The sequence below is a fragment of the Phoenix dactylifera genome, chromosome 3 (genome assembly GCF_051530095.1).
Source record: "Phoenix dactylifera cultivar Ajwa chromosome 3, Ajwa_hap1_PhDact_Kaust_v1.1, whole genome shotgun sequence".
Taxonomy (NCBI): Eukaryota; Viridiplantae; Streptophyta; class Magnoliopsida; order Arecales; family Arecaceae; genus Phoenix; species Phoenix dactylifera.
The window spans coordinates 51,393,935-51,412,929 of NC_143192.1; the positions used below are offsets into that span (position 1 = coordinate 51,393,935).

The 18,995-nt window shown below is 37.9% G+C and overlaps 1 protein-coding gene across 5 annotated transcripts in view; it reads left to right on the plus strand.

The window, feature by feature from the left end:
• Window positions 1-4,295: 4,295 nt before the first annotated feature.
• LOC103695617 (protein NO VEIN-like) overlaps window positions 4,296-18,995 on the plus strand; it is a 40,495-nt gene continuing 25,795 nt past the window's right edge. Inside the window, exons 1-7 of one of the 5 annotated variants that reach the window (XM_088718974.1) lie at window positions 4,331-4,811; window positions 5,132-5,466; window positions 11,325-11,483; window positions 11,576-11,976; window positions 12,323-12,427; window positions 15,139-15,316; window positions 15,982-17,849. In XM_088718974.1, coding sequence (XP_088575100.1) covers window positions 11,408-11,483; window positions 11,576-11,976; window positions 12,323-12,427; window positions 15,139-15,316; window positions 15,982-17,849 — 2,628 coding nt within the window. In that variant the 5' untranslated portion in view covers window positions 4,331-4,811; window positions 5,132-5,466; window positions 11,325-11,407. Of the gene's footprint in view, window positions 4,812-5,131; window positions 5,467-11,324; window positions 11,977-12,322; window positions 12,428-13,376; window positions 13,512-15,138; window positions 15,317-15,981; window positions 17,850-18,995 lie in introns of those variants that run through there. The other 4 variants (XM_039118237.3, XM_008776986.5, XM_088718973.2 and 1 more) reach the window with 4 other exon arrangements.

An 18,995-nucleotide genomic window follows, 5' to 3' on the forward strand; every position in this document is an offset into this window, starting at 1 on the left:
GAAATACTGAATGCAGAAGGTAGTAGTTTCGCCTTGGATCCAAGGAAGTAGAATTAATCATCAACCCTGATCAAGAAGTTGATGCTGTAAGAAAATATAAAATATATAAATAAATCTACCTCATCCTATCAGCTTAAGCTTTTGGGACAAATGGTGATTTCAACATGGTATCAGAGCAGAGCCACACTTTTTAATCCCATTATTAAAAATTTCACATGTTGGGCTCGCCCATTAAAGGAAAGTCCGGCCCACATATAAGGGGGAGTGTAAGAAAATATAAAATATATAAATAAATCTACCTCATCCTATCAGCTTAAGCTTTTGGGACAAATGGTGATTTCAACAGATGCTGGATCTATCTGATGGGTGCTAGTCCTGAGGCTCCTATGGAAGCCGATTCATATGAGACAGTAGTTCGGCGGGAGCAAGGTTAGGGAAGTCTTCTCCTTCAAAAGAAGACTCAGTCCTAACCTTGCTCCTGCTGAACTACTGTCTCAATGGACTCACCACAAGGATCTTCATCAATATTCTTTTTTTGGTCGAAGTTTGTTATGTGAAACATGAATGCAAAGCTGAACACTTCTGTTTCTGAATTTGTGTTGAACTTCAATATTTAGATCTAGAGCCTTGGATACCATCCTCCTGCTTGCTTGACTCATGGTGTTGGACATGGCCTGTTGGGTCTGTTATTGTACTGGAAACTTTATTTCTGCTACAGATTCATCTTAGGGGCAATTTTACTTTCCTATCATGCTCGGAACACGTTATAAGCATCATTGCGACCACCGAGCCACTCCAAGTGTCAATTGAGATGGTATCAGCTCTTGCCTCTGAAGATTGACGATGAAAATTTGAATCTAAGTAGTGTCAACCCTTAGGATTTGAATCTAAGTAGTGTAATTCATCTTAATTTTTCTAAAAACCGATCATTGTTTGGAGTTTGGTTATTTCAGCAGAAGTCTTGGTCTACTTAGGATTTGTTCGAAAAATTCAGTAGGATTGCACTCAATTTCCATAAGATCATTGATTATGCAGTTTATTTAAGTAAGATCCATATCAACTCAATCTATTTTCAGCCCAAATCTTATGGGCGGAAAAAAAAAAGTCCTTCATATATCTTTTCTTCATTCTGCGATATAATAAGCTTGTGATGAGATTTAGGCTAAAATTAAGATGGGTTTTTAGAAGAAAATAGATTGAGCATGCTAACATGCCCAATTTCTATAGAAAATCTAATTCAATCCTAGTGTATTTTTCAAGTGGATATTTTGGAGGCTGGATTTTGTCTACTGAGGAAGGGTTAAGGTTAGGATGGGGTAGCCAAGCCTCCCCGACCTTAAAATTAAAATTAAAAATAAAATCCTATATGGATTTGTGGGAAGCATCTGCCAATGGAGTCCAGGACTTTTGCCGATGGTTTGGGCCGAGTGGTGGCTCGGTTTGCCTACGAACCCGAGCTCCAACTCGCGTACGGTGGGATGAATAGGGGGCTGCAAAAAGCACCCCCTAGTTTGCTCCGGCAGCTCCTCGGATGGTGTTCTTCACCTGGGAGCCCCCACCCCCGAGTTTCCTCAAGGTCAACTTTGATGGGTCTGTGTTGGATGGCGGCTCGCGAGGGGGTGCAGGTTTTGTTATACGGGACATGCATTCCAGGGTTGTGGCCGCAGGTGGTTGCCAGCTGTTTGCTACATCAGTCCCGGGAGCAGAGCTGCGCGCTGCCTGGGCGGGGCTGCGACATGCACGGATGATGACGCGGACCAGTCCGATTATTTTGGAGGGCGACTCAGCTACTGTTATTGGATGGATTCAGAAGGGGTTGAGGGGTGCGAGCTCAGACCACCCCTTAATCCGTGATATAGTCAGGATGATGAGAGATGGGGGGGCCATCCAGGCCAAGCATGTATTCCGGGAGGCCAATGGGGCGGCTGATTGGGTGGCCGCCTATGCGGCCCACCATTCGGGTTACGCCCTTTGGTCAGGGGAGGGGGAGTTGCCACTGGCACTCCGAGAGATATTGTATTTTGACTTTATTGGGTGTGTTCACACACGGTTTGTATGAAGCACCCGTTTCAGCAAAAAAAAAAAAAAAAAAAAAAAAAAAGCACCCCCTAGTCCTAAGTTTTGCTTAAACGAGTGTATCTATTTAACATTTTTTTTTAAACAAAGGATTTTATTAGGAGTATTTTTTAAATGAATTAATGAAAAAGGCGACCATACAATTCATTAGAAATTAAATGGCTTTATCAGGAGAAAATACTCTGGGCAGCTCTGAGTGGAGTAGGATAAGGGTTAGTAGTTGTTCGTGCATGGACCATGGGGCTCCTATAAGGTACATGGGACAAAATGTTAAACGAAGCTACATGCTATATAATGAGGATCATGGCATGATATATGGACGGTTGAGAGGTACTCATCGGAATCATCATAATCATTTGTCTAGTCAACATTGCCTAAGTCTTATACATAAAAATAAGAAAAAAAAAGAAAAAATATTTCTAGAATCTTGTATTATACATGTGCCATGATGGAGGCATACTAATATTATCTTTTTCCTCGGTTGTTTGGTGCAAGAGGGCGTTATCAACAAATGTGAATCTCACATGATACATCAAATAATATTTTAGTTCACGTGTAACAATCCAGAACCTCATCCAAAAGGAATAGCTAAAAAGGCAGTATTCAGGTTTCTCGGTCTTGTAAAAATATCTAAGATCTACTTATTGCATAGTCGATGCGAGACTAAATGTATGCATGCACAAATTCTCATGTACTTTTTCATTTGAGGATGCCATGTTAAGTGTCTAAATTCATTCAAATTCAATGTCAAAAGTTAGTGTGAGACTAAACACATGCCTGCATAAGTCCTTACATACTCTTTTGTTTGAGGATGTCAGACTAAGGATCTAAAATCATTCAAATCTAATTTCAAATACCACAAATAGTCTACATGTGCCATGAGCCAGATCCGCTCAGATACTATTTATAATAATTTAGGATCTTAATCAAAAAGACTAGCTAAAAAAAATTATTTGAATTAATTGATTCTAGATAAATATTCAGAATCTAGCAATTATATAGTTGATATGGAACTAAATACATGGCTGCATGAACCCTCGCACCATTCCTTTATAAGTGTAGTGCCATGCCCATAAATATAAACCCACCTTCAATATTTGAGGTGCGGTCAAACTAAGAAAATCCTCAACATGCTTAAATTGGAGGATAGTCCAGATCCAACAGGCCTAACCGACCCATAGCAATAGCCCTCTACCCACCCACAATGCTTGCACTCTCTAGAGGGTATGCTCTCCTCTCCCACAGCAGCACCATGGTAATCTCTTCCTAACCTTGAGGAGGTTTTCATCACAATACCCATGGCAACAAATTCCCATCCAATATTCGAGGGTTTCAAAGCTGTTTTGCTCCGAGAATCTGATGAATTTGTCTTAAATATATAAAACTCGATTTGGTATTTGAGTAGTTCTTTACCTCTTTCGACATGAATCTGTTTAAAGTATACGAATATGCACTTTCTAACCTCCTTTTTCTCGCGGCTGGTTACCAATTATTTGCAAGGAAAATGTTAAATGCTTGGTATAAATTTTGACTAATGGCTGATATTGATGTGATCTAGATAATAAATATATATAGGGTTTTTTTTTTGCATGAATTCTTCTAAAAATTCAAATTTGCATGAATATCCTCTTCAAATTTATATTTATTTCTGCACCTTCGTAAAATACTGTTTTTGCATAAATACCTTTAATATAACGATTTTTCTAACACTGTTAATAAAAACCATATTATTTTAATTAAAAATAATATGAAATTTTGAAATTACTTTTTTGACATCCATCGCGATTGGCTTATCAATATTTCTTTTTGTACATCTACTCATTAAAAGTATTTTAGTTATTTTAATTTGAAACTGTTAATTTTTTAATGGTGTTAGATGGCGCATGTATATATGCAAAAATAAGGATAAAAAAAGAGTAGAATAGCAAAATAAGTATTTGAGCAGGTATATGTGACAATTTTAAAAGGATATTCATGCAAAATTTAATATTGAGGAGGTATCCATGCCAAAAAAAAAAAGACCCCACATACATACATACATACATACATACATACATACATACATACATACATACATACATACATATATATGTATGTATGTATGTATGTATATGTGTGTGTATATATATATATATATATATATATATATATATATTTCAAGACAAACAGCCTTCTATTTGCCGCCTTATCACTTGCGGCGACCGTAACTCCTCCGTCCCTCATATAAATTATTCTTTCCTGCAGCCCCTCCGTTGTGCCGCCCTTCTCCCAGCTTCTAAACCCCTCTTTCTCTCATGTATCGACCGCCGCCGCGATATGTCCGCACCCACGGCGGCGCCGGAGTCGGTGGCGTTGGTGGCGGCTTTCCGCCTCCGAACTATACCTCCCAGAACCCTAACTTTCCTTTCTCCTTCCCCGGCAATCTCCCCTACCCGCCCGGTGTTCTCCAATTCCCCATCCAGAACCCTAACTTTTCCCAACACTGCAATCCCTATCTCCAAAACCCTACCGTCTCTCTGTCTGACCCCTCCCCGAGCCCCCAGGCGATTCTCGAGAGGGTGGAGGCCGCCGTGGTGAAAGCTCACAGGGACCTCGTCACGGCCGGAGAGAGTGTCTCGGCATGGAAGGTATCCCAGTCCGCTCTCATCTCTCTAAAGGCCGATTCTTGGAGCTCGCTAGGGTTTCAGCTCCAGGACGTCCCGTCTCTCCACCGCCTAATCGTTACAGAAGGAAAGGTGGGTCTTTTCTTTCTCTCAGCGCAAAAGCATTAGGGAAAACAGTCATTTTTTTTAATGAAATAATTTGTATTTGATCTTGTTGATTTAAATCTACTGGTCATTGCATCTCCTACTAGCATGAATTTCTCCAGAAAACTCGTTAATGGTTCGAATCCGGACCTTCCAATAGCCTCATAAAGTGGTTAATGATATGAAAAGAAAGAACCATTAAGTCAGAAATTACGAGGAAACTTAGCAGTATCTTTGTATCTTATAGCAGTTACTTGTCCTTTTTTTATGCATTTTATGTTGTTTAGTATAAATTTCATATTTATCAGGTAAATGCATTTATACACTGCTTTGTTGGTGCACGGAGAATTACGTCATTGTATGATTTGGAGGTTGCAATTTGCAAGAGTGAGGGTGTTGAACGATTTGAAGAGCTTGGGCTGGGACCTCTGTCTCGCCACCCACTTGCTGAGCATTATTTCTCAATTCCTTCAGATGTAACGGAGGTGTTTAAAATTACAAGCGAGGAAATTATTAGTTTACTGCAAAAATTCTTAGATAAATGCAAGAAGACAATTACAGCAGAAGAATTTTTGAAATTTCTTGCTGAGCAGAATTCTGTCCCGGTCAAAGAGAAGCTTGGAGTGCGGGTTCAAAGCTTGGGGTATGTATATCTCCTGCAAAGCTAAAATTTTTCATGCTCTGCACCACAAGATTTGAAATGATTATTGTTTACATAATTTTGTCATATTCTCACTTTGCAGATGAGTAGTTACTTGTGAATTTTTTTTTCACTGCAGACTAGGTCAAATTTTAATTGCTGTCATTTTTTTTAACACAAAACAACCAACATAGAAAACTCACAAACTTCAACATCCATACAAAGAAAGTTTTCTTCAATTGTATAACAACTATAACATTTATTATGACCAGAACTGATGAATTAATCATCAAATTTTTGATATTCCTCTGGCTGCAACATTAATTATTTAAGCATTCAAGTTCAGAGAAGGAGAAGAAACTTAAACGAATTGTTTGAGATCTTTAACAACTCTTACCTGTTTGAATTTGAAACTTGATCTAATAAGTCTGTCTTTGACTTGAACAAAAGAACTATTGGCTTCAAATTAGTCTCCTCATGGTATTCTCATTACTTCTTACATAAGGTTTAGCATAATTACTTACCTAGAATGTTTGTTTTAGTTAAAATAGTGTGTAGCGAGTCTCTTTAGCTTATGAGGTCCTCCACTATTTCCAAACACTAGAACATGCAGAGCAATTGGTTCGACCCTTCCATGACACAAGTTAGGTGCAACAATTGGCAGGCCCTCTTTTAACTGGAAAGATATACTAATATGATTCTGGTTATGTCTCTACTAGGTAGCAACCAAGTTTCTTATGTTGGGACCTTCTTGTGGGAAGAGCTCCTTTGAGATATCTGAGTTGTCATACAACTAACACTGTTCTTTTTGTGAAAGTCGAAGATGAATTTACCTACTATCCAGTGACACCTCCTTAGGCAGTTTGCTACTTTTCTTTTGAGCTGTACATTTGGATCTTTTTGAGTGTCAATTGGTTTTTGCTTTTGTTTTCTCAGTTTTATAACACATGTTAGTCAGATAATATCCTCTGGGGTAAATACTATATCAGGTTATGCTACCAAAATGCCTTCGTAAAAACTCAATTTGGTTAAATCTGCATTGGGAAACTGCTATACCAGACTACTTCAGATTTTTACTTCCAGCAACATTGGCCCTCATAATTCCAATACCAGCATTGTTGTCATGAAAATATGACCAAAAATGCAACTTGCTACTATGTACTTAAAGCAAAGTGGTGTAAATGGGCTTGTAGATGGGACTTGGATTGGGGATTTTATTTATCTGGCATTATATATGCATAATTTGTTTTTCTTTTCACTCTTCATAACTAGTGATAACCGACTGAGATAAGATTCTCTTTTGATGGATTGATTAGTCATTCAAGATCCTAATTATGTGAGAAGGCAAGGTAAGAGCAATAAAAGTGGCAATGGGTGACTTGATCTGTTTGAGTTGTGACCTAACTGAACTTTGAGAAGCTATTGTGGTGGACCAACATCTCAAACAAATGGAAATGCTTTGAAATAGGAAGATATGTTCTGTAATAGTTTTAAGATCTGGGAAATATTTGATTTGTTTTCATTGTACATGTATTCCTTTTGAATAAAGGTATCTTATAATGTACTTATATGTAAACTATTCACATAATGGGACTTGAGGTGGACGATGCTTTTGATAGTTTTAATGAAGTTGTCCAATCTCCCTTTCTTGGTTGGAGAAGGAGTGAGAAGAAACAAATTGTTAACAAGGTTAACCAAAAAAAAGTATCATGTTATGCTCGAGGGCTTTTCTTCTTTTACCTTTTTTGAGGATATGGAATCAAGCAAGATAACTTTAATTATTGATGGGATAATGAAAAGAGGAAGCAAAATCTCTCTGTTTAGTCTTGGGAAATACTTCAAGTCGGGTGGTTATCTTTCCTATTTAAGGTTGCCCATGATCGAAAGACTGATCACGACACGATTGTCAGATTAGAATTGTCTCAGTTGGAGGGTGCCAACACTTGGTCTTAGATCTTGTGAGACGGAACGAGAGTGCGCGGAATCCAAGCGCCGTTAAGCATGGGGGACCCCAATACGGGGATGGCCATTTACAAGGCCCCTAGTCCTGTTGAAGTCTTCGAGATTCCGGCATCTTGGGCAAAGCAATACACTGGTCCCATGAGCACGTCAGATGCTGGAGTCAGTCGATGGTGTCAACCAGCCTTCCACGCGCCAGCCTGTATGTCGTATTCAAGCAGTGCTTGTCCCCGTTAATAGAAGAAATAAGTCCCCTCCAGGGTTAATAAAGGATTCACTTGCCGAAAAAAGATTTTCCTAATACACGCATTTCCCACTCTTCATATTATACTGTTTAGTCGGTGGATCATAACCATCCGTTTTTATACCAGATGTGTTAAACGTGCCAAATAGTGGTATTATATAATTGTGATGCTTGACTGTCATTTAATTTGTTATAGTTAATAGAGAAATTTTTTACAACATCTAGACATAAGATCATTCCATGTAATTGTGATGTAAACCTCAAATTATGTAGCTTCAATTCAATCCCCTTTACTTTGAGAAGTTACATTAATGCCATTGAATTATACTGCGACAAAAGCCTTCCCAGCTAGACTCCGCCTATAGTTGAAAAAGAGCTCTTGAGATCCTTATCAGTTTTGAATTTTAGAAGGAAAAAAAATTAGAAAAAATGAATCCTATGAGCTTGAAATGAGAGAACTTCTCTCTTTTAGAATCTTCATGGCTCGAAAGCACTTTCTGGCCCTCCAAAAGCACTTTTAGATAAAATAAGGTTGTTTAGTAAAATTTTCGGAAAGCTGTTTTAGCTTTTCTAGAAAGCTAAAATAGCTTTTTGGGAGAAGCTCCATTTTGGAGCTTTTCTAAAAAAGCACTTTTAGGAATTGTCGGAAAGCTATTTTGAGTTATAATATTTTTCTTTTTGGACCAAAATACCCATAATAAAATAGAATAATTACACAAAATGTATTATATGATATAATTATAATATTTTATACCTTTATTAGTGTATTATACTATAAATATAATATAATATAATATTGTATTATAATACATTAATATGTTATGTTAAATAATTTAATATTATGTTATATTATCCCACAATCATCGAGAGGATGGAAAATTAATTTACGCTAATATTATGTTGTATGAGCTTAAAATGAGAGAACTTCTCTCTTTTAGAATCCCCATGTCCAAAGTCCTGACCCATGTTATGATAATTGCTTCCTTTTCTTTTACTGATGTGCATTGCACATGACCTTTGCGTGTATTTTACCACACAATTATTAGGTTCTACGACCTGGAAACAAGTAACTTCTTTAACAACTTGAAAATTTACAGACAGACATGCAGAGCAGTAGCATGGCAAGTTTTTATAATGATATGCTCGAAACATGCATGTCATGTTCATGAAATTAGTTGCATCTAAGTTATTGATTTTATGATACATAAGTGCTTAGGCATCATGTGCTAAAGAATTGTGCAACATTGTGTGATCCCACTTTTGCACTAGTTAGCTATGCTGATACCTTTATTATTGGCTTGGAGTAGAATCCCTTTTGCTACATTGTGTGATAATCATACCTAGGCCTAATTACGACACCTAGTGGCATAGACGTGAGTGCCAAGCTTCTTTAGCAATTGGATTATAGATTACTTATGGGGATCTTCAGGATATTGAGGGTCCTATATATACCTCCTATCCTGGTTTACACCTTGAAGATTGCTTGGAGAGTGGCAAACATTGGTCAAGTGATTTAAAAACCCTACATAACTCTAGTCAATTTTTAATATATAACATCCATGAGAACCAAAATATCTGAAGTATTCTTGGTTGATCAAGAACCTTCTTGGAGTTCTTGCTATTTTGCAAATCCTAGAGTAGTAGGAGACCTTCTAGATTTTATAGGCATTTGCTTTTCTTTGGAGAGCCTCTTGGTTCGTGCCCTTGTGTGCATGCCAACAAATCCAAACCATCATTCCATGTACTCCTGCCCTTGTGTGCATGCCAACAAATCCAAACCATCATTCCATGTACTCCTGCCCTTGTGTGCGTGCCAACAAATCCAAACCATCATTCTATGTACAGTACCCACATATCCACACTGTCATGCGCTGAAATTGTAATTGTTCATCTTTCTATTTCTCAAAACTCGTTTTTATATATTGTTATTTTTCTATATAACGACCTAGGACCTTATCCAAAAAGGCTAGCTAGAAGAAATTAGTAGAATTTCTTGGCCTTATATGGGTATCCAAGCATAATGGATGTGGGACTAAATATATACCCGCATGGGCTATCACATACTCCTCTTATTTAAGCCTTTGTCTTCGCTGGGCTAAGGATCCGAAGTCAAATCAAATCTAATCATAAACACCATGATCAACCTGCACAACCCTAATGCCTCGCAGTACAATCTCTTAGTCATACATGGGCCATAGACCAGGTCCACTTTATATCATTGATAATTACCTATGATCTCATCCAAAAAGGCTAGTTGGAAAGTATTATATCCCTTGGTCCTATATAAGTATTCAGGATCTTCTCAGTGCATAGCCAATATTGGACTGAAAACATGCTTGCATAGGCTCTCATATTCTCCCTTTTTTTAAGCCTTGATTTCCTCCTCAAGCTAAGGGTTCCAATTCAATCAAATTCATTCACAAATACCATGATCAATAGTCAGCCCAGAAGAGCTTGTGCTAAAGTGTCTTTTAGTCTAGCCTATGGGGAAGGTGCACTCTGATATCATTTGTAACGATTCAGGATCTCAACAAAAAAGGCTAGTTAAAAGGTATTAATTGGATTATTTGGTCATGTATAAGTACAAAACATCTCCTTAGCGTACAATCTATGTGGGACTAAACATATGCCTATATGGGTCCTAGCATATTGTAACAATATAGGACTTTTTCCTAAAAGGCTAGCTAGAAAGTAATATTTGGGTTCCTCAATCATGTATAAGTATCCAAGATCTTTCCGGTGGATAACTAATGGACGAAGTACACACTCGCACGAAATCTTGTATACCTTTCTGTTTAAGCTTTGGCATCCTTGCAGGACCAAGGCTCCAAATCCAATCACAATCACCATGATTGCCCTGTGGTCAACCCCAATAACCCCTAGTTACACAAGTGCGATAGGTCAAGTCCTCTCATGACAACCTAGGTTTTCATCTAAAAAGGTTAGCTGGAAGGTATTATTTGGGCTCTTAGTTTTGTATAAAAACTTATAATCTTCCCAATGCAAAATCGATGTGGGACATGTGATCATCGTGATTAGCCTGTGGTCAACTCTAATGTCCCTTAGTCACATATGGGTAATGGGCTAGGTCTGCTTTGATACTATTTTCGTAACAACCCAAGTTCTCATCCAAAAATACTAGTGGGAAGGTATTATTTGGGTTCCTGGCTCAGCATGCAATCAATATGGGACTCATGCAGCCGCACAGGCTCTCACATATAATAACATGAATAGGGAAATTCCTTAGTTAGTGGCTCAATGCTTAGTGTGTTAATAGGTTAAAGCTGGGCACTAGTGGCCAATTTATGTTCTGTATAATTTTATATAGTAGCTCACCAACAAAAGTACATCTTGTATAATTTTTTTACTATCCAAAACTTTATTTTTGTTCCAATATTCATTATGTTGTTCTAATGGAAATTATAAATTCATTACCTAGGAATTGAAGTCCTACTTAAGTTGGTTTTTTGTTGTTGGTTGTGTTGATCTCTGGTTGGGGTTAGTGTATACAACATCAGAGGTTGCTCTCATTTTCTTTTTTGAGGGTGGTATGCTTGTCATCCAGGGTCTTATTGCAGTTCTCTATGTAAATAGATTATTGGGCAATTTTGATTATAGGCCAATTCATTCTTTCACTAACTAGATTGTTTGTCCATAGGTTGCATATATCCTACATCCATGAAGCCAGGAAAGCAGAAAAGGCCATCATCCATGACAAATCATTGGAGTTAATCAAACATAATGCGGATAAAATCAGAGAAAGAGATTTATCACAGCCTCCTGGCATGCTCTTTGAGAAACAGGTGCTTGATAAGAGGTTTGATCATATATCTAAGCGTATCAAATCATTCTCCTCTACATGGGATGATTTTGCTGGTAAGCATATTCACTTTGATTCCTCTGATGAAGACAAGAACGACAGTGACGATGATGGTCAAGATGATTTGAGTAAATGCCAACATCAAAATTCTACGCACAATAAGGACAGCGGCAAGCGTGTGAGTAGCTGTCCATATCCATCCACTACCGAAGAGATGGTACGGCTTGGGCTGAAATTTGAAGCAGGTGACAGAGTCTCTCCTGGTAATGGAAAATTAATGGAGAATGGAAGTAAAAAGTCTTCTGGCAAGAAACGGAAATTTGAGGGAAAAACTGGTGATGGTAGTTCTTCATGCAAACTATCCAAAAAAGAACAATTCATTAACTTGGAAGATCAGAAAAATTCACACGATCTTACTTTCACTGGTGACAACATGGAGAAGTTCATTACAACATGGAAAGAGGCTTGCCGGGAACATTCTATTGAAAAGGTAAGCCTACTTTATTTTGAAATTCATGATTTCAGATGTTATGTGATCTGAAGGAGTGTAGATTGGCGGAAATTATTATAGGATGACCAACCAATTACATTTCTTTTGTTCTCTATTCTTGTTTGGATAAGCAAGTGCTATCTTTTAAACATGTGGCATGTGTCTCAGTACATATTTGGCATTGTTGTTGGTCATGCCAGCAGTTTGAACTTCTCATGTTTTGCCATGCCCTTTGAGTTCTGCTTCCTCCTCCTCCTCCTCCTCCTCTTCTTCTTCTTCTGGAATTGTTCTGTTGAGCATTTAGTCTGGTCCTAAATCTGTCTTTGTTGTTTAAAATATTATGCAGGTCCTTGACATGATGGTGAACTTCTATGCAGCAACAATTAAACAGAAGAAAAGGATAAGGAAGATTTTCTTATCATACCCTGGCATTGGGTTATTAAATGTTGCTGTGAGTTTCTCTTCCTTGACATGTTAACAATTGTCCTTGTGTACATTTTCAGCATTTGTCTTTTCTAAATCATGGAGGAAAATTTACTCTTTAGGGAACTTCACATTTTTTGTTTTACAATTAGTGGATTTTTGCTGCCTTTGTTTCAAAGATGAACTATGATTTTTTCCAGCCTTTCTTGTTTCTGCTAGTTTGAGTCCTTTTGTCTTGCTATAGGGACCTGGTATTCTGACTTGCGTTTTCTGGTGGGCATTGCATGATTTAAGCATGTCAACATGGAAATGCAACTTAGCGATCTTTATTTGTAATGATGATACCGAGTTGATCAATTCTGAAACATGCATTTATCTTTCACATTTTGGTCAATTGATTGCGTATCTGTTAACATGGAAATGAAACCTAGCGATCTTTATTTGTAATGATGATACTGAGTTGATCTATTCTGAAACATGCATTATCTTTCACATTTTGGTCAATTGATTGCATATCTGTAGGCATCCTACGTTGCTCACACTCCATCAAAATCCCTCAATCTCCTTTTGTTAACCAACTTTCTCTCCCATGATATTTGGTGCTTTCATTTTGTTGAAAAGAAAATCACTATGCAACCAATGTGAGATCATAATTCTTTAGTTGAACTCCGATTCGCTGGAGCTATGTTAATTTTAATCCTAAGCAGGTAATATGATTTATATGTTTTCTTGTGGTGGACTTGTAATTTGATGGGCTTGATACAGTATCTCGCATAATGGAGCTGAAGGGGTTGGGGTAAGAAGGCAGGATAGGGGAAGGTTACTGAGGTTACTTGTTAGATTCAGGAGCAGAAGAAACCGATGGTCACAAAATGAATTTAATGTCAAGTAAAGAATTTTGTCGCTCTAGTGCTTAAGCTTGATTTGGAACTTAACCCATATTTTGTTGCAGCGAGACTTCTCCACTTATGTGTCATGGTAAACTGGATTGCTGAAATCCTTCTGTTCCCACCTTGCCTTCAAATATTTAACTGGGACTCCATGTCACGGGTTCAGGGAGAAGAAAATTAGCCTGCTGACTGGTTAGCTGCCCTGGTGAACTCCTACTAGATGTATGTATTCGTGATTTCCTTTCTGAGTTGCTTCAGTTACCAAGGTAATGTTATGAATAGTATTTTTCATAGGTTTTGAGTAAGACTGGTCTTGTGGGACGGGGCCGTTTCGGTTTTTATGTGGAGCAATACGCATCACCATTCCACCCTGCCCTGACTCTTGGGTCAGGGGATGTCTTGGGACATTAGGTGATGATGGGACATTCTTTCCAATACTTGGAATGGTGCCGCATCCCTATGTCCTGAGGGACGTCCTCCTAGTACTTGAATCCTTGGTTTTGAGCCACCCAAACCGAACACCCCCCCGCCTCCCACCCCCACCCGAAAGAGAAAAAAAGGAGTTAGACAGGAAACTTAATTTTAGTCATGCAAGACTAGTAATTACCAACAAGATTAATGAAGATCGCTTCATGACTATTTCAATATTTTTTACGAAATGAAATGTTGGGTTTGCTTGTTGTGAAGTCGAGGAAAATCTGTATTTGATTTGGTTCAAAATGGCCCTTTTTTACTTCAAGTCAGGGAAATCTAGCCACTCTCCTTTTCTCTGCACAACAGACAATGTGACAAACGGTGTTTACATGAAATTGAACTCATTTCCTACGATGCTTTCAGTTTCAAGTCTTTTAAGGTGAAACCTGATGTTGTTGTGATACCCCTTTGAGATTTCGCCAACTGAAATAAGTTTGAAAGCAGATAGTTGATTTTGGCTCGTGTTTGTGTTTTGATTAGTTAATTAATCAAACATATTTTTCTGGTGGAGAAGGCAATTTATGAAGTTCTTGGAAGCCTTGGCAACTGGTGAAGCTCCTCTTCTCAAAGAATTGCAATTTACATAACATGTTCAAGATGGAGAATGCATCTGGTCTTGTAAGCAAAAAATTTGCTTTAATAAAAATTGCAAAAAAAATTAAAAAAGAATCTGTTCTTGCAATGTTTTTCTTGATGATTGGTACCACCCTCTTCCTCTTCCCCCCAAAAAAAATCTTACAATATATAGCTGAATTTAATTTGGTGGGGGGGGGGGGGGGGGGGGGCGTAAGTCTAACTGTGTTTGGGTCTGAAGACGAACTTGGGATTGTGAAATTAGCTTGCAAAGTTTCGTGATTTGGGGGCCTGGTGTAAACCAGGCTTTTGTTTGCGTCACAAGCCTTCTTTTATCTTATTCTCGCCATGAAGTGATATGATAATCTTGTGCAAGTAAACAAATTATTTTCTAATTGTCAAGCAAATGTCTTGGTGTCATTTATTGAAAGTAAATCTCCATTTGCAGTCTCATGTACTGGGCAAACAATATTGCGCATTGCTTCATTTATCGTCATCTATTCTCATAGCCACAGAAAATTATATGTCAACCTGCAAATTTTTTGTTGGCTCTCTATTATGCATAATGATTCCTGGGCTTGTTGTGCCGTGGTAATTCCTGTGTTTTATATATTTGAGAAATCTAGTAATGCTCTTTTACATGATGTGGGATTTTTTCTCCTCCTTTTTTTCCTTTTTTTTTTTTAATTTCAGTTTTCATCTATTCATCATTTGTTCACACTCATACTTGCTTAGCCAGAACTTGGAAAACATACACAACTATATAGATTTGTAATTGTTGATTGGTTTGTGATAAATGCAGGTGACATCTATTAAGTGTGGAATGCTCGATAGCTTTTATGATGCCTTCCAAGCTATTGCTGAATGTGGATTCACTGGCCCAGATTCTGCCCCCTCTATTGAGATAATAGAAACTGGGCCTTCAATTAAAGAAAATACCATATCTAGTACTAAAGGGGGTGCTGGTGAACTTGGTTACAGTAAGTAATTTTTTTTATCTTCCTCTCGGTGTCTCCCATGTAGTAAATCTTTATCGGCTTTCCTCAAAGAGCAAGAATAAGATATTATTACAAGTTCCATTTTGCAGAAAATTGGTCTGTTGGCCTCCTTTGCCCTTATTCTTCACTTTTTTGTTCAGATGACAGAATTACTCTATGTATTATTCTTTCTGATACATGTTGACTTAGGAAAGTTTGGATGAAGTATGTAAGAACATTAACTGAGATTTTCTCTAGCATTTCATTTTTAGGTTTGTGTGTCCTTTGGTGATGCTCTGACCGCAATGCATATTTCGATCGATATTGTGAATTGTATTTACTGCATTTCTTATTCTGTATACAAGATAATCAAATTTCTGAACTATGAGATAGCGTAAATCAAGGATTCAAGTGCAAGTTCCAGTGGGTGCATGCACTGTTCTGGCACATGTACCTCATCAGACCAAAATTTTAGAATTAAAATTTAAAATATGCTAATGAAATGCAAAATAAGTGTCATGCTAAACTGTGACAGGTGATGGTACTGACCTGGCATGGGCCACACTTGAAACCTTGCTGTGAATATTCCCTTCTAAATTGACCTTGTATGCATTCATGTCACAATTGTAATTTTTCTTGAACCCTCATGTTTCCAACACATCTTGCAGGTGTCACTGTAGATGATATCATTAAGAAGGTTGGTGATTATTTCAAGTTTGATGAACTCATGCCAAGAGTAGAAGATTTGCCTTCAGAGAGAAAGCTTTCATCGTTGAAGAAGTTTCATGATTGTGATATCTGGTTGACAAATCAATTTTCTGTTAAGGAGTTCAGTTCCCTCGGTTATGGTGATTTCTTTGAGTTTTTAGAGAAATATGCTTCTGCCCTTCCCAATGAATTACATAGTTTCTTAAGTGGGGGATTCTGTGATCCACCTTGCTTGGAGGTCTCTATGCTTCAGCAACAGCTAGGAGTTCTGCTATGTCAAACTGAGAGTAACTGGATTGACAATGGTGTTATAACCAAGCATGATGTTTCCATGCTTCTTAAGAAACAATTTCCGACGATCAGCTTCCAAATTGTTGGAAGCGAACCCGAGAAATGCTTTGTAGATCTTATTAAAAGGCAGAAGGAAAGTGATAATTCAAATTGTATTCTTTTCTCAACCACATTGTTGGGGAAACGATGGACTGGAAACTTGTTGGAATGCAGTAAGAAATCTTCATTAGAATATGCAGGGTTAATAAATGAGGCAGGTCAAAATTCTTTTCCTTTTGGAACTGTTTCTTCCAAAGATGCCATTGAATGCTTACTTAAGGCTCCAATGTTATCAGATCTACGGTCTTGGTCACAATGGGATCTTGTATATGGACCCTCGCTTGGCCACCTTGTAGAGTGGCTGTTAAATGAAGTCCACAATAATGAATTATTGTGTATAGTCACAGTGGATGGAAAAATAATCAGGGTTGATCCTTCAGCTACTGTTGATGAATATTTAGAGGCTTTGATTCAATGTTCTTCATTACAAGCAGCAGTTAAATTGTTATCCTTGTTGTCTTTATATGGAGGTACATGCAAGGCTCCTGTATCCCTTCTAAAGTGCTATACGCAGCGTGCAATTGATGTCATAATAAGAAATTCTAGTGATGTGACAGAAGAAAACACAACTGCTGGGAGTTTGATGCCTAAGAGTCCACTGCATGGTCTAGCCCCATTTGATAAGGTCTCTAATGGTGATCTTCTTTCAGGTAATCCTCAAGGAACTTCTGAAGCCATTTATCGAGGGACTACACTGTGCAAAAGCTTATCTAGAACTAATAAAACAATCACTTTTGTAGCAAGCTTTATTGTTGAATGTCTTGGCCATTTGCCTTCAGAAATCTGGAGTTTTGCAGCCGATGTATTGGTTTCAGGACTTCAATGCTTTACCAAAAATGCTCCTTTGGTCATCTTGGATGGATGTAATAAAACTGATCAACGTCTCATGCTTCATGACATTGGATTGTCACTTGGAATAACAGAATGGATTGAAGATTACCATGCATTCCATTCTGCAGCAGCTAGTGGCTCTTGGATTGTCCGTGAAACTTCTTGTACCCTATCTTCTGCTTCAGGCATGGAGTGGAAACAAGCACCAGATATATCAGAGAAACCTGCCACTGACACTCATGAGATGTTAGTCAGTGCTGTGACTGATGCTGCTCTGTCCAATGAGAGTAATGAAACCTATGGGCAAGTTAGAGGAAAGAAAAATGCTCATGTAGCAGGTGGACACCATAAAGAATTTGTTCATACCTGCGAAAGGGAAGTTCTTGCTGAGGTAACTAGTGAGAATTTGGGCGTCTCAGAAAATAAAGAAGTTCAAGATGCAAACCTTATTATTGAATCCATTCGATGTGAAGAATTTGGTCTGAACCCAAATCTCAGTTACACTGAAAGTTGCTTGCTAAAGAAGCAGCATGCTCGCCTTGGAAGAGCACTTCATTGTCTTTCACAAGAACTATATTCACAGGATTCACATCTTCTTCTTGAGCTTGTAAGAATCTGTGACATTTTTCTTACTGAATGCTATGGAAAAAATGGCTTTGCATGATACTAGTTATTGAAATTAATGTTACGAAACACATCCTCTTGAACTTGTAGTAGTGACCACATTTTCTTATAATGATAAAGAAAAATGTACTTGCATTATTATGGCCCATGGAGTCAAGGATATGAATAGCTTGAGGGGGTATGGATGTCTGATTGGTGATATTCTTATGCTTAGTTATTCTGATTTTCAGTATATGATGAAAGTATAGCCTGAAATCATCTTTATCATTCTGGCAATTTACTTTTAGAGCAAAGTCTGCCGAACCGGTACCGGAACCTATACTGGTCAGCGGGCGAGTCGGTACGATACCAGTTCAGTATCGTACTGATACATAGTATGTTTGGGCGTGCCGGTATCGAACGAGCATGCCCATTTTTTTTAAGTTTGTCAAGTTTGATTAATTGGCAACCATTTTTTTTAACTTTTTCAATAATTTTAAGTATAATTTGATATTTTTTGATGTTTCTTGATCCCGGTACAACCTAAATGATGCATCTTGTTGTTTTAAAGTGATACAAAACATAAAATGATTAGTGAGATGTTGCATGCTATAAGTATCCACATGAAATATTCTAAAATCAACTAGTAAGGTGGAAAATATAAAATAATACAATCAGTTATATATATTTAAAGTATAATATATATACCGATATCTAAAATCTCGTCAAGTAGCGTTGCCTCTCGTAGATATCCGGGTCATTAGCATAGTCAGGAGGCACATCATCGTATAGATATCCATATATCTACAATATATCATAAAATCAAAGCCAACACCAATTTTCAAGGTATTTTTTGGTGTCCAAAAAAAAAGAGAAAATGAAATAAGGAAGAGGAAGCATATCTTATTTAGGGTTGGATCCTCCTTCAATTGTGCTGAATCAACATATTTTTCGCCGTGGAGAAGGGGAGAGGAGTATTCGAGTAGGTTGGGAAGGCTTGAGAAACTTCTTGGGCTTTCCCAATCATCCTTTAAAACAAATGGAAGAGAGAGGAAGGGGGCCGGTTCGGAACCGGTCCGACTTTGTGCGAACCAGACGGTTCACACTAGTTCCGCATGGAACCGGCCAGTTTGGACTGAGTCCGGGCGGT